The sequence below is a fragment of the Oryzias latipes genome, chromosome 14, assembly GCF_002234675.1.
Source record: "Oryzias latipes chromosome 14, ASM223467v1".
NCBI classification, from domain to species: Eukaryota; Metazoa; Chordata; class Actinopteri; order Beloniformes; family Adrianichthyidae; genus Oryzias; species Oryzias latipes.
The window spans coordinates 9580523-9604916 of record NC_019872.2 but is presented as its reverse complement, the minus strand read 5'-3'; the positions used below and the strand labels follow the sequence as shown (position 1 = coordinate 9604916).

Sequence of the window (24394 nt, the reverse complement as noted above, 5' to 3'; positions counted from 1 at the left end):
GTTCATTCCAGTCTTGTTCAGGAGTACAGTCTTGTCCCCGGTGTCCCTTGACAGTTCCTTGGTCTTGGCCATGGTGGATAACCAGCTCAAACAGGTGCCATTAATACAGGTTACAGATAGAGGGTAGAAGATCTTCAAGGAGAAGTAACAGATCAACCTTATCCCTTGTGCTATCTTAGATGACCCCACCCTTACATTGACGTGTTCTTCCTACCATGACAAAGGTGGATAAAGGTGGAAAGATTTCAAGTAATCCATGGACACCAGTGAGGTTCACAAATCATTGAAGAAAAAGGGCTCATAGCACTGTCTAGTGGGTCTAGATGACCCAACTCCCAATGTTATAGTGCCTAGGATAGCACAAGGGTTAAGCATAAAAAATTATTTAAATATAAAAAAGTGATTTCCTGAATTCCTTTTTTAACCTCTCTGCACTTTTAAGTGGGACAATTTGTACAATCAGTGACCGTCAAATACTTTTCCGTCACACTGAAACAAAACTTATTTTGATATATTTGATTGTCAGTTTTTTTCCCTTATGAGCTTGTGTTTCACAAGATACTTAATATCCCTTTGTAACAATTGTGGTGACTTTGTCTCACTCCCAGGTTGCCCAACTGCGAAAAGACCAAAGTCCAAGGCAAAGGAACATGTTAAAAATAGAGTACAGGAAGGCATTTCGTCTACTGCTTCTTGTTTGGACTGAGTAAAAGACACAACGGAATTTTTCAAAATTGATTTTATGATCAAAAGTAGTTTAGAGGAGAAAGAAAATGTAAGCACAAAAGTTTGAGCCACGGTGGGAGAGGCGCAGTAAAAAGCTGCGTAAATCTCAGAGGATGACTGCACCACTGTTGCTACGGCATGCGAGGTTCTGTGCAGGCTTTTCCTTCCAGCCTTCCTGTTTTCACCCTCCCCTCCCCGCCATGTCATGTTGTGCAAATGACACAGTAAGAGCAGCCAAATATTTAGGATGAATACAACTATTCTTTCTTCTTGGAAGAAGTCTGCGTGTTTATAAAAGGAAGCTGATCACAGACACGCCATTTACAGGAGCCATTCCATTTGTGCTAAACCAGGCGGCATGACTGCTGCTTCCTCGCTAAGGTCAGACCACTGCTGTGTCATTTCAATATGTGTGACATTTACAGCAACAGGTAATAAAGATAAATAAAACGGACATTTCTGACACTTCAGAAAGGGTTTAAAATCTACAGGGGTATAAAATAAAGCTCAAGCACAAAAAGGATTGCATGAATCAAATAAAAAATGTAAATGTGGAGTAGGAGCGTCTGATTTTAATAAGGATATTTCTTTGTTTTCGTGTGGGCCTTTATGTTTTGGTTTTTTATTTGTTCCGTGAAAAGGTTGAGGAGTCTGCCATCTTCAGGCAAATTAGCTTCATGACAAGTTCTTTAGTGCATGCACTGAAAATATCTAAAAATTAAAATATTTGCATATGTAGTATTTTTTTACAGCACAAACGTACAAATTAAAAAATGTATTTTATCATGTTGGTGCAAGTTGTGTCAGAGTGTGACATACATATTAAGTGATGTTACTAAAGCAAGATGCTTAAGTGCTTTAGCATTTTTTTTTCTTTTTGGTGATTTGCTCCATACTTTGTCTATTTGAAAAATTCTCCTGCCACAATAATAAGAAAAAGGAAAATCTTATACTGACATAGCATACAAATCTACCCCCCCCCCCCCCCCCCCCCCCCGTAAAAAACTGTTTTTTGGAATAGATCTTCATGTTAATCCCTTGGACCACTGTAACTGTGGGTAAAAAGTAGGATCTTTTACTCACCCGTTTTCAAGTTAGCGAGATCAGACGAATATTTTCAGTATAACTGGCCACAGCAGCTTAAAATGCCGGTATAAATCTAAAAATTAGCTTTTTACAGCAAATACTGATTTGACATTTTTCCCTTGAACACGGGATACATTGTGAGTTTTTTTGAAAATAGTTTATATTATATTCATGACTTAGTCAGGGACTTCTGTAAACACTTTTTGCCACAGACTGATCGGTTTTCAGTGTGATTTTGGCCCACTAAAAGCCTGCACAGGTTATCCTTGTGCAATGCGTTTTCGTCTCTGGATCCAGCGCTTCAAAATTTCCTTGATCTCTTTGGTTCTGAGACAGTAGATGAATGGATTGCTCAGTGGAGGAAAGAAGCTGTAGAAGAGGGTGGTGATTATCCGCTTGTCAGCCGTCATTGTTAGGTTAGGAAAGAACGGTGTGGAGTAAACAAAAAAGCGTGGGATGTAGTAGATAGAGATGATACAGCCTTGGGTGGCACAGGTAGAAATGGTCTTCTTTTTGCCCTGCAGAGAATACAATTTCCTTTATAAATGTCCAAAAATAGTATTCTTAACCCTTGTGCTATCTTAGATGACCCCACCTTTACATTGACATGTTCTCCCTACCATGACAAAGGTGGATAAAGGTGGAAAGATTTCATGTAATCCATGGACACCAGTGAAGATCACAAATCATTAAAAAAAAAAAGGTTCAGCGCACTGTCTAGTGGGTCTAGATGACCCAACTCCCAATGTTAAAGTGCCTATGATAGCACAGGGGTTAAAAAAATAACAATAAAAGGTTAAGCTCACCTGATTGTTGGGCATGCGGAAGACAGAGATGATAATCCAAAAATAGGAGACAATGATGAGGCCTAAAGGAAAATAAAGTATAAACATGGCCGCACCATAGGAGGCCCCATACTGATTTGTCTTCCCACACGAGAGGGCTGTGAGAGACAAAGTGTCACAGAAGGCCTGGATGATTTTGTTGGGTCCACAAAATGAGGCAAAGGTGAAGTTTATGGTGCCAATGCCAGGGAAGATGTGCGCAATGATCCAGCAGAAAACAGTAAGGCCCACCATGTTGGGGACTGTCATCAGAAGGGGATATCTGAGGAAAAAATATAGAAATTAAAAGATTAATTGTATTCTTTCATTGTTACAGAGGTCAAAGAAAGTGAGAAAATAGATTCATTCTATACCTGAAAGGAAAACAAACAGCTAGACATCGGTCCAATGCCATGGTAAGTAAAATAAGGGAGTTTAGGCTCCCAAAGTAATGTATCATGTGTGTTTGGAAAAAACAAGTGTGAATGCCAATAATCCCATCGTTCCACCAGTACCGAGCAATCAGTTTTGGTAAAGCCACCGTAGCAAAGCCTGTAAGGGGGAAAAATGCAAAACACTAAAGAAAAAATTGGAATTACCAAAAGAAATAATTTAGCATTTAAAATGTCATATTTACCGATGTCTGAGAGAGCCAGACTGACCATGATGATGTACATGGGCTTCTGGAGACTGGGCTCTAAACTAAAGATAACGACCAGGATCGAGTTGCCTACCACAGTGATCACATAAAGAAGGAAGAAGATCCATGCCACTAAGTGAAAATATTCCTGCTGGAGATCTGGAAAACCCACAATTATGAATTCTGACACTTTTGTGAAGTTGTTGTTCACTTCACCCATGATGAAAGCAAGTGATCCGTGACAGCAATCGCAGCACCCAAGCAGCCGAAGTGCTGATCTGCGGTTGACGATTTAAAGCAGAGCAGTCAGAAGGCAAGTCATATAAATATGTGCCACTATTTGGAGACAGGCGACGTCAGTAAGAGGTGATTGGTCCAAGTCGATCTGAATCAACGTTTCTATGGCATCCGCTGTCACTAATCAGGTGTGAGCCTGTCTGAAGTTTACACCTCAACCACTGAAAGTGACTCTGGAGAATATTAATAATAATAACAATAATAATAATAATAATAATACCTTTTATTTAAAAGCACCTTTCAAAACACTTAAGGACACTGTAAAACACAATCAAATCACTTTAACAAAATTTTATAAGCACAATAAATAAATTGACATCTTAATAAAATCAGAAAAGGGATGATGAAAAAATGCGATTTGGAAAAGCACATTTAAACAGATAGGTTTTGAGTCTTGATTTGAATATTGAAAAGAAGTCAATGTTACAAGGTCAGGGGGAGAGAGAGTTCCCAGAGTTGGGGAGCTGGGCGGCTGAGGGCACGGCTCGGTACCCTTGTGCTATCCTAGGCACTTTAACATTGGGAGTTGGGTCATCTAGACCCACTAGACAGTGCGCTGAACCTTTTTTCTTCAATGATTTGTGATCCTCACTGGTGTCCATGGATTACATGAAATCTTTCCACCTTTATCCACCTTTGTCATGGTAGGGAGAACAGGTTAATGCAAGGGTGGGGTCGTCTATGATAGCACAAGGTTTAAAACACCAGGGGAGAGGGCTCACTCATTCCAGTTCTCTCATACAGTCAGTGGACTCAGTAGAAGTCCAGCATACCAGTTTGCTAAGAGTCAAACTGGTCTGAAACCAGTGAGCTATTATTTCACTGACTGTTACAGTTTTTCTTAGTCGGTTTAGTACAATTCTCAGATCAGAATGAAATTCCCCAAACTATTTGTTCAATCTTCACATCATGATGTCACTTGGGCAGATCATATAAGCAGTTTCTCACTTCTTTGAACAAGTTGCAATTGCTTTTGGTACATCCATGCAAATGATTATGTCCAATTCTCTGCTCTTTGCTACATTATCAATTGTTCATGTCATGTTGATCAAAATGTATTATATAGTTCACTGTGCAATAGTCTTACTCCTCAAAACACCTAGTCATTAGTTCATCGTTTAAGTCATTAACTGCAAAATGGTTGACCAAGTTGTCATAATGTGACAAAAAGATTTTGCTGCATTGCAAGAGAGGATATTCGCTGTGATGTGGATGAGAATTTGTGTCCTAACATACAAGAACGACAAGAGGTGTAGGAAGACCACACCAATTCCTACTGCACTGCCTGTACTGTTGGACAGAATATTGTCCTATCTTTTTTTTCCCTTTGTGTTACTGTTTGCAGTGGGATTTTTCTATGTTGGTATGACATGGTCTGTCAACATATTACAATATGAACAATAAAAGTGTAAATGTGAATCTTGTCCAGTCTCCTGCAATCAAACAAAAAAGGTGTAACTTCCATTTTACAATAATTGTCATCAAAACTTTAGCCATAGTTTCCATCAGAAACTCCCTCTAAAGTACACAGTTATATTGACAACATGACTAAGTCATTTGACTGTCTTGTTCGTAGACAATGACACAATGACTTGACACTCTGATGGCACTGACATGTTCAATGACATAAAGACTTAGTTTTGAGAGATGAACTAAAGATTTTGAGCAAGTTACAGGCTTTTGCAAGAAATCCATAGTGTTTTGCTGTTTATACAAATTGTTTTGAGAATTGCACACATGTATTTGCAAACTTCAATTCTGATCTGAGAATTGTACTAAAGCGACTGAGAAAAACTGTAATGTGTATATTCAAGGCAAGAGGCACATCAGACAGTGAAAGCTGAAAGAGCTGCTGCCCTCTATTGGCATCTGTATGTAACTACAAGCCTTAACATTATTTTTTTCTCAACGTGGAATGTCAAAAGAAAATTCTGAAAAAAATCATTTTTTACCTTTTCTTGTTTTACAATGAAATAGCAAATTGGAAACCCAACATATTATTTTTTCACTGCAGTTATAAGAAATAAACTGAAACTGAAAATTATTCATCTATTTTGTGTCATAATCTGTCACATGGTGAATTTTATAGTGCTAAAAGAAACACATTTTTTCTGCAGAATTTTTTTGCACAGCTGTGAGCAGAAGAGCTACATAGGGCATGGAGATTCCATTTATCTTGCAGATTTTGCTGATTTTTTAGCTTGTGAACATCATCAACTCTTAACTCCTTTATTTTCATTGTCAACATTGGAACTGGATATTAAATAGGGGCCTGCATACTTTTGGTCAACAAATCCTTTCTCTCTGTTATCTTTTTCCTGGAAATGAAAATCCTTTGATCCACATTTATCCTTATACTCATTTATACTCTCAATTATCTGCCTTTAATCCAAACTACAGGTAAAAGTCTGAGTAATAGTGATCAGGCTGCACTGTGTCTCAATTTCCAGACCAGCTGCAGGGCCCTCCCCCTGGCATCCCCATAATGCCTCACAAGAAAGGTGTTGGCCTGAAATTATCACAATGTCAAAAAAAATGGAATCAATTAAACATGAAGTACTTTTGGAAAGACATTATCTGTCCCAAAAAGTTAATTCACACATTTCTCAGGTGTGTAGTGTAACATAAGTTCAGTTATGTTTGTGTTCAATGACACTTCTGTGAAATAAAACTGTATACTCGGGAGGCAACACTGATTGACAATTAATTTCACATGCTGTAGTGCAAATGGAACAGACAACAGGTGTAAATTATAGGCAATCAGCAAGACAGCCCCAACACATGTGTGGTTCTGCAGGTGGTGACCACAGACCACTTCTCCGTTCCTGCTCTTTCTGGCTGATGTTCTGGTCCCTTTGGAAAACAACCTACAACCTATGCAACTGGTTTAAGTAGTACTGCTCATTCAAGATAGTACATCAATGTGAGCTGTGGCAAAAAGGTTTGAGAAGAGTAAGACGGCACTACCAGGGGACAGCAGTACATTAGGAGACGTGGAGGAGGCCATACGAGGCTGGCAACTCATAAGCCGGACTGCTACCTCAACCTTTGTGCAAGAAAAAGCACTGCCAGAGCTCTACAAAATGACCTCTGGTAGGCCACGTATGATTGTGTCTGCTCAAATGGTCAGAAACAGACTGCATGCAGACATCTTGCAGAATGTTTGGCTTTTTCCAGGGAACACAAAGATTGGAAAATTTACCACAGGTCTTGCCCAAAGTCTGGACACGCCATGGAGAATGTTCTGCTGCCTGCAACATTCTCCAGCATGGCCGGTTTGGGTCAGTGTTGGGTGGCATTTCTTTGGGGAACTGTACAGCCGGAGAAAGCCTGACTGCAATTTGGTACAGGGGTGGGATCCACAGACTCCTGAAGAGACCATATGCTGGCAGTTAGCCCCGAGTTTGTCCTAAAGCAAAATGATGGCAGATCTGCTGGGGTTGGAGTGTATCTGCAGTTCATATAAGACGAAAGCATTAATGCTATGGACTGGCCCCCTGTTCCCCAGACACGAATCCAATCGAACGCATCAAGGACATCATGTCTCACTTTATCCACCAACATCACAATGAACCTCAGTCCACAGATGTTTTAGTCCAGGTCTGGGAGGACAGCACCTCATCAGGAGCATGCCCAGGCCTTGGACGGGGGTTTTACAGGTATGTGGAAGCCACACAAACACTATGGCGCTTTATTTTTACTTGTCATAGGGACATTACATCAAAGTTATATTAGCTTCTAATGTGTTTTTCCACTTTCATTTTGAGTGTGACTCCAAATCCAGGCCTCCATGAGTGAATACATTAGATTTTTTTTTTTTTTTGGTGTAATTTCTGTTGTCAGAAACTGAAACTATATAAAGAAAGTGTTTAATAAGAATGTCATGCATTCAGTTTTAGGATGTACTATCTTAGTGTTCCCTTTATACTTTTGAGCAGAATATATGCTTCTCTTTCATAATTCAAGCTAGTTTTTCTCTGTCTGGGAAGGAATGCAGTAAAAATGTTAAATCGTGTATTTCTATTGGGTCAGCCCTCGTTGATAAGTTTGGGAAAACTTCCATACAGCATGAAGAAATTCCCTACTTGAACGAAAACAAGCTACATCATGTAGGTGGTAAATATTTGTGTTTTCTTCTCTGAAAAGGGGAGAGGTTTGGGGTGTTTGCACAAAGCCTCTGGGGATCAATTAGCTAGATGGTAACAAGTTAGAATAAGAGTACTGTCATAAGAGGAAAGCTTTCAGGAGGGAAAAAGTCTCCAAAGAGAAAACAGAGGTACAGTAACACTGAGGTGTGACTCCCTAAGGGTCGAGCTCAGACTTCATGGAACTGCTTGTTATGAAAGGAAGTCATCTCAACTTATCCCATCCTTAATGGCTGAGTTTATTTTTCTACTATATCATGTCCTCTTTTAGTAGAACAATATCAAAAGACTGTATTACTTCAAAAATGACTCCACATAAACTAAAGAAAACGGAGTCAGCTTTATTGTCGTGGTGTCAAACTGGTACCTTGGACATGAAGCTCAAACATTTATGATGTTAATGCATTATATCCCTTGTGCTATCCTAGGCACTTTAACATTGGGAGTGGGGTCATTTAGACCCACTAGACAGTGCGCTGAACCTTTTTTCTTCAATGATTTGTGATCTTCACTGGTGTCCATGGATTACATGAAATCTTTCCACCTTTATCCACCTTTGTCATGGTAGGGAGAACACGTCAATGTAAGGGTGGGGTCATCTAAGATAGCACAAGGGTTAACTGGTACATGTATTACTTTGTTTGTGTCTCCACGAGGCCTCAAAGGTGACAGACGTTTCAAGTTAAATAGTCAAAGGTGCACCTGAACACTTGTCCATTATATGGCAGCGTAAGGAATGACAAACACACAACTCACCTTCAAATAAAAACAACTCAGTACTTGTGTTTAAAATGTTGGGGTTTGATTAGTACTGTTTCAGTACATAAAAATGAACAGCTCACCAATTGTTTGAGGGGTAGGTAAACAGGACATCTTTTTCATCATCCACTGAAATATTTTTAATTTATAGTGTTAAATTGAACAAAATGATGAGTTTTTTTTTTCCATTTACCTTTTTGTGTTTTTACAGAATAAAAGAAGCTTTTAAAAAGCTCAACAAAACAAGCATTCAGAGCAATTTACTAAATGTCCACATGTTCAAATCATTCACCTTTTTTAATTTCTCCTAAAATAATTTAATTTCAAATAGAAATGTTACAGAAAAATCAGAGACAGCACAAAAATCAAACAAAATATATATTTTATGCATCAGTCTTATTTGAATTGTTACTTTTAAGTATCTTCTAAAATATTTAATTCCAGACCAGATTTTTCACCATGGGATGATTTAAACACCGTACCATGGGAGACAGTTTCATTTATCTGACAACAATATTTAACTAGTTAATCCCTGTGGATTAACAGAACAGCTTCAAAGTCCCAATTGTTTTATTAATCTCTTAGGAAATGTTTTGGCGTCATTTTAATTCCTTCACACTGACATGTATGAATATAATATGGAATAAATGTATGTTTTTTCATATTATATTCAAATTAGTTCAGGGAAGTTTAGGGAATTTTAACAAATTCAATTCTGACTCACTTGTCTTTTGTAAATCATGTATCCAATTTATGTTTATATTTATTTTAAGGGAAACATAAAAAAACCATAACTGCATAAATGGGAAAAAACTAAAACCAAAACGGGTGATAGTACAACTTCACGCAAAATATTAATCAAATTCAAACCAAATATATATTATATCTGATTACACTGTGTGTGTGTGTGTGTGTTTTTTTTTTTTTTTTTTTTTTTTTTTTTTTTTTTTAATTCATTTGTACCTAGGTAGCAGAAAATGCTCAATATGACACATTTCTTTTCTAGTTTTTATAGGTTCGGGTTGTTTCATGAGATTTAACCCAGAGCTGAATTTGTAAAATACGTTGACCTCTGATCGATAGATTGCAGGTTTGATTCCTGCCTTGTCCCTTGGGCAAGACACTGAACCCCACCTTGGCTTTGGTGGAAGTGCTCAGATCGGAGCAGCCACCACTGTGTGAATATGTGTGCATGGGTGAATGGGACTGTGACTGTAAAGTGCTTTGGGCCTTTGAGGAAGGTGGAAAATCGCTATACAAGTACACGCCATTTTTTTACCATTTCTCTGTGGAGGCAGTAAACAGCAGTCACAGCTCAGGTGGTTGATGGTTAACCCCCAAATACAATCATTAATGCTGAATGTTAACTGTGCGGGACATGGGGGGCTTCAATTTTAGATTTTGTCTAAATGAGGATACAAACCCGTGTGTTTCAGTGTCATTCTTGACATTCTTCATCTTGGACACCAGCATGTTGGTTTCATGGAAATGTAAAACATTCTAGTACTGTTTCTTTTTACATTTTATTAAAATTCCTCAAACAAATTTTAAATTGTACTTCCTATTTTTATTTGTTCGGGGGGAGAAAAGTTTATTTAATAGTTTATTTTCAATCTCACATAGAGTTGATAAATTAAAAAATACAGTTAAGCCAAAAAAACTGTTTGAATACCAATTTAATATTAGTTTAAATTATTCATTGAAGAATGTCAAAGTAATATCAAGTACTGTTGAATTATTATCTTTTATCCTTGTAAATGGCCAGATAAATTATCCAGGTAATAAAAACTTTGTTTCTTTTCTTGTTTTTTTTTTTTGCATGATGACTTTATCTCCCTGGGCTTTCTTTCCCCTGCAGTTGGGGTGAGGTGTTTATCTCATCGCTCAGGCTGTGTCATCACCCTCCAAGAACATTGACAACAAACAGCTAATTACCAGGCTCATTAGACTAACTTTTTCAGGATACAATCAAGGGAATACACTGTTGTTGAGTTGTGGAACCAAAGTTTGTCCACACTTTGATCAAACTGTTTGATCTTTTAAAAATAACCAGAATAAATACTTATCAAATGAGCATTTTTAACAGTGAACTTGACACAAATTTTGTGTTCTTTTGTCAACATGTTAGGCAATCAGTGTCAATCATTAGGGTGATGTTTATTTTGTTAAAGTCATTCTGAAAGTTTTTTTTCTTTTCTTGGCAGTATTAAAAAGACTTTATGAACACTAAGTCCTTCTTTGGATGGCTGAGCAATAGACCAACAGATCTGATCAGCACTCAGTTCCAAATGTGCCTCAGATTAAGTTCTGTGAAAATGTAAGGTGGTGTTAGGCTTTTTCTTTGTATTCATTTCACAGAGTGATGTACAATCATTACAGAAGTATGGATGTTTTTTGTTTTATTTACATCGAATTTCTGAGCCATCAAAATACTGAGTCTCAAAATTAAAAAACGCTGAAATATTCAAGATAGGAAATAATATTTCAGGGCAAAATATTTTACTGTTCGAAAAAGGAAAGGTTTAAAAAATTGAGAGATAATTCAAAGGTTTAAAAAATTCAGAATCTGATGGAACAGAAAAACTTCCACACAGCAGCAACATGTCAGCTATTCAATGATCTTTGGCCTACACGAGGCAAAACATTTTGAAGATATTCTTTTGCTTTTTTCTTTTAAATCACTGTAAACTGCAAGATTACAATAAAAGTAAAAAAGACTATCCATGTTTTTGTTGTTCATGACTGCTTACTTAAAATTTTAGCCTATTAACTGAGATTGTGTGTATGTTTCTGTTAACACTAGGTTGAAAAGGGTAAATGAAGGCACATTTATCTTGGTCTCTCTGAATAAGTCTACAAAAACAGGGTGAGACTTAATAACAGTCTTGCATTGTATTTGCAAAACCTTAAAATAATGTATTGGCCTTTTATTTAAAAGATAAGATTATCAGTCTAAAGTAAAAACAACAATTTGTAGGATGTAATTATTTAGAAGATCCAAAAGTCTGTACCAATGTTTATTTAAAACTTAAAAAAAAGAAAAAGAAATACATCTGTGACTGTCCATTTTCCGCCTGAAGTTCCCACAGAGATGTTGCTTATGCTTTGAAACACCAAACGGTGAGGACAATGCACAGCTGAAAGATTATTAAGTTCCTCTTTATGGATCCTTTTGATAGCTTTCAAAAGGCAAAATTTCAAGTGCAAGGTTTAGTAAAACATTTTGGTGCAAAAAAAAGCATTTTATTTTAGCAAAGCAGAAAAACAAAGTGTTATTTTATCAACTTAATGCTGTTGTGCTGACTTTTTTGATAGTGATTCTACGCTCCCAGCAAACATTTGAGAGGCACTCAAGAACGGATGTTTAGCCCATGGCGTTCATACTGGTCAAGCAGGGAGGGGCTTCTTTTTCTTTTTCAACAATTTACTACAGTTGGAGAAGTGTTGGTGAGAAATGTCAACGCAGGGCAAATCTTGCAATTTGCTCACATGCTTGCAATGGCACATATGGTGAAACTTTAACAGCAAAAAAAGAAAAAAGAAAGAAAAAGAAAAAAGGCTGAAAATGTAACCTTCGCTCTTATTTTGAAATACCAACACAGCTTGATCATTTTCAAATAATTGTTTTCAGTTCTTAATCTGGGAGCTATAAACATTTTCTGAATGTGCAAACTGGGCGGCCGTGGTGCAGCGGTCGACCCATGATCGTAGGACTTCAGGTTCGATTCCCGCCTTGCACGCCCATGAGTCGAAGTGTCCTTGGGCAAGACACTGAACCCCACCGCCTGTGTTTGGCAGCGGAGTCGCCACCAGTGTGTGAATGTGTTTGTGAATGTGTGTGTGACTGGGTGAATGGTTCTGTGACTGTAAAGCGCTTTGTCCTTGTAGGAAGAAAGGCGCTATATAAGTATACGCCATTTACCAAACTCATTTTTGTACAGTTAGTCTTTATCTTTATTATTTTAGAGACATAAATAGCCTTACTGTTTATTCTGATTCTTTTCAAAATAAGACATATTCCATGTTAGACAGAGAAATGTTTTCCAATAATATGTGCTATTTAGTATTATATTTAAAATACTTTTGCATGTCAAATGAGAAAACTCACATAAACACTTAGAAAAGAAAAGGCTTTGAATTTGAAAACTTCAAACCACAAAAAGATTTATGATTTTTCTCATTGAATTATCTCTGGTCAAAAACATGAAATAAAAAAGAGGAACAATGTATTACTACAAAGAAAACAGAACACAGACAAGTAATCAAAGATAATTCAGTAGCCTCTAAACTTTATAATACGTTTTTCAGGGTGGGTGGGTTGGTACTACACCGCTTCCTTAAGGGACTAATGTGAAGTGGTTTATATTTAAGCGATTGACTGAGACTAACTTGAGTCCATAAAAAGGGCTAAGTTCAGGTGAGAAGCAGCAAAAGCCTGCTTCACCTTTTAGCAGAAAAGATCAATATGTTGATTTGTTTTCTTTTGATTCCTATCTCATAATGGACCTTTTTAACTCTGCTTTAGGAAAAAACATCACCTTTGTGCGACCTGCATATTTCATTGTCAGAGGATTCATTGGTATACCAAATGTTGATTATTACTATATCTTTCTATTATTTGTCTATATTGTTTCCGTGGCGGGAAACACAACTGTGATGGCTCTGATTTATCTGGATCACAATCTGAAGACTGCCAAGTATGTAGCGGTTTTTAACCTTGCCTTTGTGGATTTGTTGGGGAGCACAGCTCTTGTTCCAAAGGTCATCGATATCTTTTTGTTTGATCACTACTATGTTCCATACAATGAGTGTATGACATTCTTATTTTTCTGCTTTACCTGTCTGTCAATGCAGGCTCTTAACCTAGTTGCTCTTTGCTATGATCGCCTGGTTGCTATCATGTTTCCTCTGCACTATCAAGTCAGAGTCACACACAAGATCATGCTTTCGATTGTTTTCTTTTTTTGGCTCTTTGTCATAACAGCTGTTTTAATTACTGTTGGTCTTTTAACAAGACTTTCCTTCTGCGATTCACTTGTAATCAACAGTTATTTCTGTGACCATGGCCAAATCTATAAGCTTGCGTGCAATGACAACACTCCCAGTTTAATAATAGGAAATCTGCTGATCGCTATTATTCTGTGGGTTCCTCTTGTAATTATCATGTCTAGTTATGTTTGTATTGGTCACACTCTGGTAAAGATTTCTACAGCTCATGAAAGGGTCAAAGCCTTGAAAACATGTACAGCTCATCTTTCATTGGTTGCAATCTATTTTATACCAATTTTAATCACTTTCACAATGAGAGCAAACATACATCCAAATGCCAGGATCATAAACCTCTCTCTGACCTCTGTTTTCCCTCCAATGCTAAACCCAATCATTTATGTTCTACAGACACAAGAAATCAGAGCATCACTCAGAAAACTGTTTAAAATCAGAAAGCAGTCAAGGGTTATTGGGAAGTAGTTTGTGTAATAAAAAGTCAAACTAATCTTTTGCTGTAGATATTTGAACATTATTTTAAAGCAAGTATCATTCATTTATTCTAAAGATATTTATCTTAAAAAGCTGTCTAGTAATAGATGAGTTATGACTATTTTATATAAAGGTTTCTAAGCTTTGTAACTTAAGGAACAGAAGACAGCATCAATACTAAAGAAGTCTGTAAATGTTTAAAATAAACATTTTTGAGAAGGCACAGCTTTTCTTGTAATTGATATTGATCATTTAAACATGTAAGTGTTATGTTATCCAAACTCATGTAGTTAATTCTCAATGTAGCTAAAACAAGCAGATTTTTTTAAAATTACTTTACCCTGACTAATTGGATTTGGAGGTTTAATTTTTTTAATTGGTGCAACAATGCATACTATGCATCTTTGTGTTACTACTGATGTGTCATGTCTTAAGCTCATCTGCTATTGTTGGCATGAAACAATTTGCAATTGTATTTCATTGCAAACAAAAAGGTTTGTGCATGTAAATGTGTATGTACTTATGTTTAATCAAAATCTAGGCTGGGCTTTATGTAAAGATCATTTGGTTTTCTTTTAGTTGATTTACCTTGATTTACTTTTGTCGATGAAGCGACAGGGCATATGTCGCTATATACGTTTTCTTCTTTCTGCTCCTTTTAATTTATTAATTGTAATAATTTTATTTTGTATTTTGATATCATGTATTGTTTTGAAGTGATTATATGAAATAAATGTTAAAGAAATATATTACCACTCGATCTCGAGGAGAACCTGTTTTTTCAAAGTACTTAAAAGCTTTTGTTCATGTGTTTAATTCAATGTCTTAATACATTTTTCTGGAGGAGAACACACTGGTATGAACTCAGCCAAAGACCTCTGATTGCTTAAAGGAAGGGTCTATAACTCTTAACACTAAAAGAGTTATTTGGACATGTTTTCTTAGTGACCAAAACCCAACAAATAACCACAGGTCACGACCTAGGTATGCAGAACAGCATCTCTAAAAACATAATTTCTACCAGCACGTCCAACCTTGAGGCAGATGGGCAACGGCAGCGGAAGAGCACAGAGTGCCACTCCTATGAACAGGAAACTGAGGCTACAATTCACACAGACTCAGCAAAACTGGACAATAGAAGATTGGAAAACCATTACCTGGCCTGATGAGTCTCCATTTCTGCTGCAGTATTTGGATGGTAGGGTCAGAAATTTGGCGTCAACAGCATGAAAGCATGGATCCGTCCTGCCTTGTGTCAACAGTTCAGGCTGGTGATAGTGGTGTAATGGTGTGGGGGATGTTTTCTTAGGACACTTGGGCCCCTTAGTACCAATCGAGTATTGTTACAATGCCAAAACCTACCTGATTATTGCTGACCAGGTCCATCCCTTTATAGTATTGAAATTAAATGTATGCTACTCTTGTGTGTAACTTAGTGTAGTGATGAATTTTGAACTTAATGATTTGCAAGAAAAGTCCTAAACAGAGATTTCTTGAATAAATTGACTGAAAAAGTCTGATTTTTGAGTCTCAGAGGCCCCTGGTTTGTGTGTATTGTGAACCTTTTGCTTTTTACTGTTAAATACAATTTTGGACATTAGTTTCAATTTGAATTAGTATTAGTTAAAAGGACATGAACCTCTCTAACCTTTCTGTACTGATTGATCGAGGACAGAGCAGATGTATTCTCATTTGTCTCCTGATTGTTGCGTTGTCAAACTCAATAATTAGAAATTTAAAAAAATATTTTTCTTTTGACAAATTATGGGTCAAAAAAGAAAGATTCAACAGTTAAGAGTTTAACAGAGTACTCAAACTTTGAAGCAGACTATACTCTGGACAGTTAGTTTACATTCGGAATCAAAATGCCCAGAACACAGAGGGAGGAGAAAAGGAGTTTAAATGGGACCCACCTTTATGGTCTACCATAAAACACAGAAGGAAGTTACTGGTAGATCTAGAGTGCAGAAATCTGCTGGACTGCTCACTAGTCTTTAGGAAAGAAACAATTTTCCTATTACAATGGAGTTTTTTAATTCTGCCTTAGGAAAAAACATCACTTTTGTGCGGCCTGCTTACTTTAAAATAGTTGGATTTATCGGAATACCCAATATGAATTATTACTATATCTTTCTCTTTTTTGTCTTCTTTGTTTCAGTGCTAGGAAACACAACTGTAATGGCTCTGATTTACCTGGATCATAACCTGAGGTCTGGAAAGTATGTTGCAATTTTTAACCTTGCCTTTGTGGATTTGTTGGGTAACACAGCTCTTGTCCCCAAAGTTATTGATATATTTTTGTTTAACCATTACTATATTTCCTATGGTGAATGCCTGACCTTCTATTTTTTCTGCAACATCTGCCTTTCAATGCAGAGTCTTAACCTGGTTGCTCTCTGCTATGATCGCCTGATTGCTATTTTGTATCCCCTGCATTATCAAGTCAGAGTGACCCCTAAGATCATGCTTTCTATTGTTGCCTTTATTTGGCTCTGTGTTCTCACTTGCGTTTTAATTGCATTAGGTCTATTGACAAGACTTTCCTTTTGTGACTCTGTGGTTATAAACAGCTTCTACTGTGACCATGGCCCAATGTACAGACTAGCATGTAATGATCAAACTCCAAATTTAGTCCATGGAAATCTGTCAATAGCTCTTTTTGCTTGGGTTCCTCTTATAACAATTATCTGTAGTTATATTTGTATTGGTCATACTCTGGCTAAAATTTCCACAGCTAAAGAAAGAATCAAAGCCTTTAAAACATGTACAGCTCATCTTTCAGCCGTGGCAATCTTTTTTATACCAGTGTTAACTGTGTATAATATGAGAGCAAACATTCATCCAAATTACAGAATCATAAACCTGTCTTTGACCACCGTCTTTCCTCCCATGTTAAACCCAATCATTTATGTTCTACAGACACAAGAAATCAGAACATCTTTGAAAAAAATACTCCAATCTAAGATGAACTTAAGGGTGGCATCGAAATGAGTTTCCTTCCAAATGTAAAGTGTCAGTTTGTGCAATGAATGCTGTATACAAGGGCTTTACTGATGAAGGTAAAATGTTTTATTACACTAACCTTGCATAACTAATCATACACCAGAATAAACTGTTTTAGGGTTCAGAATGGAAACATGTTATTAAAGGCAGTGTTGTATGGCTTTGAGCATTTAAGGTTTTAGAAATGTGACCAGATTTTCCATCAGATGCAAAATCAGTATTGACTAAGTTTTCCATTTCATAAACTTATATAATTCTTTGCTACTACAGGAAATTTACATTTTGAATTAAAGTGTACTCTAAAGGTAAAATAAAGTGTATAACAAAACCTATGTTGGCTTGTGACCCTTTATCCCAATCTTCACTAAGTCCCAAGAAGGAAAAACAATGTTCAAATTGAAAACATTGGGGCTCATTTCAACTCAAAAGAAAACTGTTTCCATCTGTGTGCAGTTAAAAGCAGCTAAATTCTCTTTGACCCTGTGCACAATGCTTCCTTGGTTCATCTTTCGCGGTGTTAGCTTGAGACCCTTCATCACCATCTTCACTAAGTGGTTCCATTTTTGAAGAAAATAAAGAATAAATGATGTTCAAACTGAAAACATTGGGGCCCGTTTTTCTTTTTTTATTGATTTTTATTGATTTTTCTTTTTTTTAACATGTCCTGTCCAACAACAGAGCAGAAAGCCTCTTGTGTTGGACATATTTTACTGTTACAATAGGGGTTATGAAACATTTGACACACTAGGTGTATATTTAAATAAACCCCTTTTGTAGTTTAGGCTAACCTTTATTCATCTTACTCATACCTGTAACAGTCTTTTGTTGGACCAGACAGAAAAGAAAAGAAGGGAAGAAGAGAGAGGGATGCCGGGGGTTGTAGGAGGGTGATAAAAGAGGAGAGGGGGTAGAACTGTGAAGCAGCATAAGGCAACAAGTTGCTTGATGTTTACAATCATTACAGTCAGGTTTATAAGTAATGTAAATCCAAAAGGGGCGGGGCCTGTTCACACTCACACCCAAATGCCACAAACTTACCTGTGGGCTCCAATTGCACTGTAATTTCATTGTACATGTACAATGACAGTAAATATATTTCATTTCATTTTCATTTTCAAAAATGCCCACATACAAAACATGTCAACATGTACACAGTACAGCTGATTTTCACATGCACATATGCATTCTGACCAACACATGAAATATTTCATTCAATCAGTCAAACTATTTGTGCAAAGGTGAGATGACACCTGTGCTCGAGTGGGTCTTTATGTTCTTCTAAAGTGCGGCCTGGTTTCCAGGCCGGGAAACCACATGGAAACCACCCACCCCACCAAGGTACCAGACCTCACCCCCCGACCGATGGAGTCCCCACCGCATCCGCCGTGCATGGGAGGGCCCAGACCCCCAGCCCCAACCACAGCGGGCAGACGAGGAGCAGCGACGCCCTGGCACCCCACCCCCTAAGTCATGGGGTTAGCTATGGAAGACCAAAGAGACTGAATTCTTTCAAAGTTACTTGAACTTTGGGCTGCCATTTTTTCCAAGCTGATTTGATCAAATAGCAGATTCCTATTTTGATTTAAATTAAATTTTTCTTATTTTTCCAGTTGAGTAAAATTGTTTTTTTTCCCAATACAAAGAGTTGTAAGAATGATGGATGCTAATCCTCCTTATATCTTGATGGCACGCAAAGTGACGGTGAAGCCGTGATTGAAACCTTAATCCAGACTGATAGATCGGCACATATGTGCTTCTAGAGAGCCTGGACAGGTGTGCAATACTACAGTGCATGCATGTAATTGTCAGGTAGATTACCATCACAGTGCTTGCATATGTCTGAGTTACTGAGACCCATCTTGAACATCCTCTGTCCAGTATAGTACATTCTCTGAAGAGTTTTGTATTGGATTAGCTGCAAATTTGGACTTTTGTCAGTTTAAAGGTGTTTAGACAAATTTCTTACCAGAAACTTTGAGCATTGCTGATGCTCAAATCTGCATCCCATTTTGTTTTTGGGATTGAGATATTATTCTCTAGATTGCATAAGAGTTTATATATTTTGGAGAGAGTTTTGTTCATTGAAAAATTAATCAGAGAGGTAACTGGTTCTGCTAGTTCTAGGTCATTGTCTTTGTATGTAAACTTTTTAGTAACTATAGATTTAAGTTGTTGATATTCCAAGAAGGTATTTAATCCATGTTTGTCTTGAAGTTCCAGGGGTGTTATGAATCTTCTATCGATAATTAAATGCCAAGCTGGGAAGTGTAACATTTTTTTGTTTTTCCAGATGGGTGTCATTTTGCACAGCAAAAGTGAGGATTTTGACACTTTAAGAAATTCCCACCAGGCTGTCAAAGTGGCGCTTATATTAATACTTTGGAAGCAGTCCTGTTTTTTTAACCGTTTGGCTAATAAATGGTAGATCTGACAGGCTGATCTTACATTGGGCCCCATTTTAACTCTGAATGAAGCTGCTTCCATCTTTGTGCAGTCCTGCAGGTAATCGCCACAAAATTCTCTTTGACCGTGTACACAGTGTTCCATCGCTGGATCTTGGTTCACCTTTCACGGTCTCGTAGATTTTTTTTTCAGTGCACGTTTGCACACCTTCTTTTCTCCCTCTATAATGCAAAGTGTTCAATGTCCTGATTGTCTGTTGATCTTGTCAAATAAAGTCTCTTTGCTTGCAAAGTTAGTTGTGTTGTAGCATGGGAGAACACACATAACTCCTGCCCCATTTAACTTTGGCTGTCTGTTAAAATTGCATTGACCAGAAAATTTAGTCCTTGTCTTTCGGAACATTACAAAGGTCAGATACCAAATACAATTATTGATCTTTAACCGTTATTCTTTTTGGCTCAGGTATTGATATCTTCAAACCTAAATCGCTACATTTAGAATTGTGAACAGAATTTTTGGTTGCAGGTTGGTGGACCCACGAATGAACCCAACTAAACACTAACTACACTTTTCTGCTAAACTGTGCATTTTTATTTTTTTATTTTTTGTTTTGCTGGAGCATTCTGGGGAGACATTCAAATATGTACAGGTTATCAATGGATAGTTTTTACAATACACCTCTGCTTCTGTTTTCCACACAAATTACCTAATTGATCCTACAAGCACCAAATCAATGCCAGATCATCACGTTGCTTGACAGATGGCGTCAGACACTCTTCTAGCATATTTTCTGTTGTTCTGCATCACACAATGGTCTTCTTTGTGATCCAAACACATCAAACCTCAATTTGTCTGTCCTGAAAACTTTTTTTTCCCTAATCCTTCTCTGTCCATTGTTTGTATTCTTTTGTTCATATTCATCTTTGTCATTTGCTAGCTAGTAGCCTCTTCATTGTAGATGTTAAAGGTGACATTTTGTGGGTACTATTTAATGAAGCTACCAGTTGAGGACCTGTGAGGAATCCATTTCTTAAACTGGAGACTCTAATGTACTTATCATCTTGCTCAGTTGTGCAGCAAGGCCTCCCACCTCTTTTTCTCAGGTTGCCTACATTTTTCTTCAAGTTAAATATAAGACTTTGAGGATCTTGCATATGACAAATTTAGACCAATTTCTCTGTAATTCCTAGCCCTACGGTCAAAGAAAAAATGAAATCCTTGAATTTCAGAACAACTGCTTGTCAGTAACCAAGTAATGTAATGAAGTATGGTTCAAATTTCATTAATTGAATTACAATTACTAGACTGCAGATGCCCTCATTATTTCATAACTCACATTTTGGTGCAGTGAAACCATAGGTGACTAATAAAAAAGATGTGTTTAAACACTTGTCTCTGGTTAAATGAAACAAAATGGATAGTATAAAAAAACAGAGTTATTGATGCATACATGCTAATGCAGAGTTGGGGGTTGGTCAAAGGAAGATAAAGAGAGCAGATATGGACACTGGCAAATTCGTAGGGGCATTTGGCAACAGGAGATGTTTAGGTTATTTCCAATTTGCTAGAATCAAAGGCAAAAACATTATAGTTTAGTGCAAGTTATGTCCTGGAGAACTCCTGATTGTTCTAATATCAAAGTCAATATCTTAGATTGAATACATATTTTTCCTTGATAAATATATTGGTAAAAAAAAGGAAAGATTTAACTGTTAAGAGTTTAACAGACTCAAACTTTGAAGCAGACTATACTCTGGACAGTTAGTTTACATTCGGGATCAAAATGCCCAGAACACAGAGGGAGGAGAAAAAGGAGTTTAAGTGGGACCCACCTTTATGGTGTAACATAAAACACGGAAGGAAGTTCCTACATGCAGATATCTGCTGGACTGCTCACTAGTCTTTGGGAAAGAAACAATTTTCCTTTTACAATGGAGTTTTTTAATTCTGCCTTAGGAAAAAACATCACTTTTGTGCGTCCTGCTTATTTTAAAATAGTCGGATTTATAGGGATACCCAATATGAATTATTACTATATCTTTCTCTTTTTTGTCTTCTTTGTTTCTGTGCTAGGAAACACAACTGTAATGGCTCTGATTTATCTGGATCATAACCTGAGGTCTGGAAAGTATGTTGCAATTTTTAACCTTGCCTTTGTGGATTTGTTGGGTAACACAGCTCTTGTCCCCAAAGTTATTGATATATTTTTGTTTAACCATTACTATATTTCCTATGGTGAATGCCTGACCTTCTATTTTTTCTGCAACATCTGCCTTTCAATGCAGAGTCTTAACCTGGTTGCTCTCTGCTATGATCGCCTGATTGCTATTCTGTATCCCCTGCATTATCAAGTCAGAGTGACCCCTAAGATCATGCTTTCTATTGTTGCCTTTATTTGGCTCTTTGTTCTCACTTGTGTTTTAATTGCATTAGGTCTATTGACAAGACTTTCCTTTTGTGACTCTGTGGTTATAAACAGCTTCTACTGTGACCATGGCCCAATGTACCGACTAGCATGTAATGATCAAACTCCAAATTTAGTCCATGGAAATCTGTTAATAGCTCTTATTCTGTGGGTTCCTCTTATAATAATCATGTCTAGTTATATTTGTATTGGTCATACTCTGGCTAAGATTGCCACAGCTCATGAAAGAATCAAAGCCTTGAAAACGTGTACAGGTCATCTTTCATTGGTTGCAATCTATTTCATACCTGTGTTAACTGTGTATAATATGAGAGCAAACATACATCCAAATGCAAGAATCATAAACTTGTCTATGACCACTGTCTTTCCTCCCATGTTAAACCCAATCATTTATGTTCTGCAGACACAAGAAATCAGAGCGTCTTTGAAAAAAATACTCCAATCTAAGATGAACTTAAGGGTGGCATCGAAATGAGTTTCCTTCCAAATGTAAAGTGTCAGTTTGTGCAATGAATGCTGTAGGGGTAGGGTTTTGCTGATGAAGGTAAATTGTTGTTTTCTTACACTAACATGGTATAACACTAAAATAAAACGTTTTAGGATTCAGAAAAAAACTGTTATTAAAGGCAGTGTTGTATGGCTTTGGCATTTAAGGTTTTAGAAACATGACCCGATTTTTCATCAGATGCAAAGTCAGTATTGATTAAGTTTTCCATTTCATAAACTTATATAACTCTCTAAAGGTAAAATAAAGCGTATAACAAAACCTCTGTTGGCTTGTGACCCGTTATCCCAATCTTCACTAAGTCCCAAGAAAGAAAACCAATGTTCAAATTTAAAACATTGGGGCTCATTTCAACTCAAAAGGAAACTCTTTCTATCTGTGTGCAGTTAAAAGCAGCCAAATTCTCTTTGACTCTGTGCACAATGTTTCCTTGGTTCATCTTTCACTGTGCAGTTTTGCAAGCCTTTTTTTCTCCCTTTACAGTGCACAGTATTCTGCATCCTGATTGTCTGTTGATCTTGCCAATGTGGTGCAACTCCTCCACAGAGATACTGCACATGCATTGCCAGCTTGCCAAAGTCACATAAATCTTTAATTGCGATCGGCTCTTTGTTTTCATTCCTTAATACTTGACCTGTTTTTCTATGAAGATTTCAACATTGAGAGTTTACTCAAGAGATAAAAGTGTGAAAATATTCATGTCTGCCTGAGAAAAGTGTGTAGTGAGGAATTTTCATGCCTTAGAACAGTGTTTTTCAACCTTTTTTGAGCCACGGCACACTTTAACCTTGACAAAAATCCCGCGGCACACCAGCATCCCAAAAAAAAAAAAAAAAAAAAAGCAGAAACTCATAGTCTGTTTTGATCTACAGACCCCCCCCCCCCCCCCCCCCCGGCAATCTGACTTGCATTTTTGTGATAATTGTGGCAGAAAAAGCAGGAAGTTGCAGATGTTTTTCTAAAAGATGTAATAAAAGTTAAGTTACATACAAGCTGTATGTTCGTTGTGTTTTCCTTTAAGCCAATGCATCATGGGAGATGTAGTGTGAAAACTGCGAGATAACGGCAGAAAGACTCGCGTCTCTGAGCTTCATGGTTTTGTTCACTTGTTCCACGGTCTGATACCGGATTCTGTGGAAAGCTACACCGCTAAAGACGAGCTTTAGCTGGTGTTTTTGTCGGAACTGACTGAGTTATGAGCTAATTTGGAACAAGGAAGTGGAGACTTTAACCACTTCTGATTGGTCAGACTGATGACATGTGATTAAGCCTTCAAGAATGATTGGTGGAGTCGTGGAGACAGTAAAAGCTGCGGGACTTTTCCTTACACAGTTATAGCTGCAGCTATTTCGCGTTACCGTCATTCTTATCAAAATGTCTTTAATAGAATCAAATAAACACAAAGAAAAAATTATTTTATGATCGTTTATATTCCTAACTACTCAGTGTTTTATCAGGACCTGTTTGGATGAACAAAGAGCTGATTTCCTGGAGATGGGAAATGCTTTTAGATCAGTTAATGAGGGCAATTTTCCACGGCCCACTTGACCATCTCCCACGGCACACTAGTGTGCCGCGGCACACTGGTTGAAAAACACTGCCTTAGAACATCTGCAATCCTACTTTGGAGATTACACCTATTGCGGTATATTTATGAAACATATCCCCCGCCATAAACGAGGGAACTGTACAATGCTTCCTGCTGATTCTAGAAGATATTTTATTTTGTGGTCCAAATAGGAAGATGGACAAACGACCCTCTATTTCATAAACTCATTTAAAAAAGTACCAGCAGCACTTCAAGAGCATTTTTAAACACCCGATATGATTAGTTGGCGTCTTCTAGACTAGTGTTTTTCAACCAGTGTGCCAACATGGTCAAGTGTGCCGTGGGAAATTGCCCTCATTAACTGATCAAAAAACGTTGTCCATCTCCAGGATATCAGCTCTTCGTTTATCCAAACAGGACAGACATTTTGATAAGAATGACGGTACCGCGATTTGGCTGCAACTAAAGCCGTTTTCTGAAAAGTCCCACCCCTTTAACCGTCTCTGCCAATCATTCTTGGAGTCTTAATCACATGTCATCAGTCTGAACAATCA

At 37.3% G+C, this 24394-nt stretch overlaps 4 protein-coding genes across 4 annotated transcripts; 3 read left to right on the top strand and 1 right to left on the bottom strand.

Annotated features, from left to right (window-relative positions):
• Nucleotides 1-1769: 1769 nt before the first annotated feature.
• On the bottom strand, nt 1770-3682 carry LOC101167170 (olfactory receptor 2A12-like). The gene is made up of 4 exons (XM_023962775.1): nt 3274-3682; nt 3011-3188; nt 2574-2919; nt 1770-2339 (listed from the first exon to the last, which is right to left on the bottom strand). Exons 1-4 carry the CDS (start codon nt 3494-3496, stop codon nt 2073-2075), a joined length of 1014 nt encoding a protein of 337 aa, XP_023818543.1. The 5' UTR covers nt 3497-3682; the 3' UTR covers nt 1770-2072.
• A 9295-nt stretch (nt 3683-12977) lies between these two features.
• Nucleotides 12978-14396, top strand: LOC101166928 (olfactory receptor 1). The gene has a single exon (XM_004084415.3). The coding sequence runs from the start codon at nt 12978-12980 to the stop codon at nt 13944-13946; it is 969 nt and encodes a 322-aa protein (XP_004084463.1). The 3' UTR covers nt 13947-14396.
• Nucleotides 14397-15936: 1540 nt separating this feature from the next.
• On the top strand, nt 15937-16946 carry LOC101166683 (olfactory receptor 1C1). Its single transcript, XM_004084414.3, has one exon. The coding sequence runs from the start codon at nt 15978-15980 to the stop codon at nt 16944-16946; it is 969 nt and encodes a 322-aa protein (XP_004084462.1). The 5' UTR covers nt 15937-15977.
• Nucleotides 16947-21292: 4346 nt separating this feature from the next.
• LOC101166438 (olfactory receptor 1C1) lies at nt 21293-22261 on the top strand. The gene has a single exon (XM_004084413.3). The coding sequence runs from the start codon at nt 21293-21295 to the stop codon at nt 22259-22261; it is 969 nt and encodes a 322-aa protein (XP_004084461.1).
• The last annotated feature ends 2133 nt before the right edge of the window (nt 22262-24394 follow it).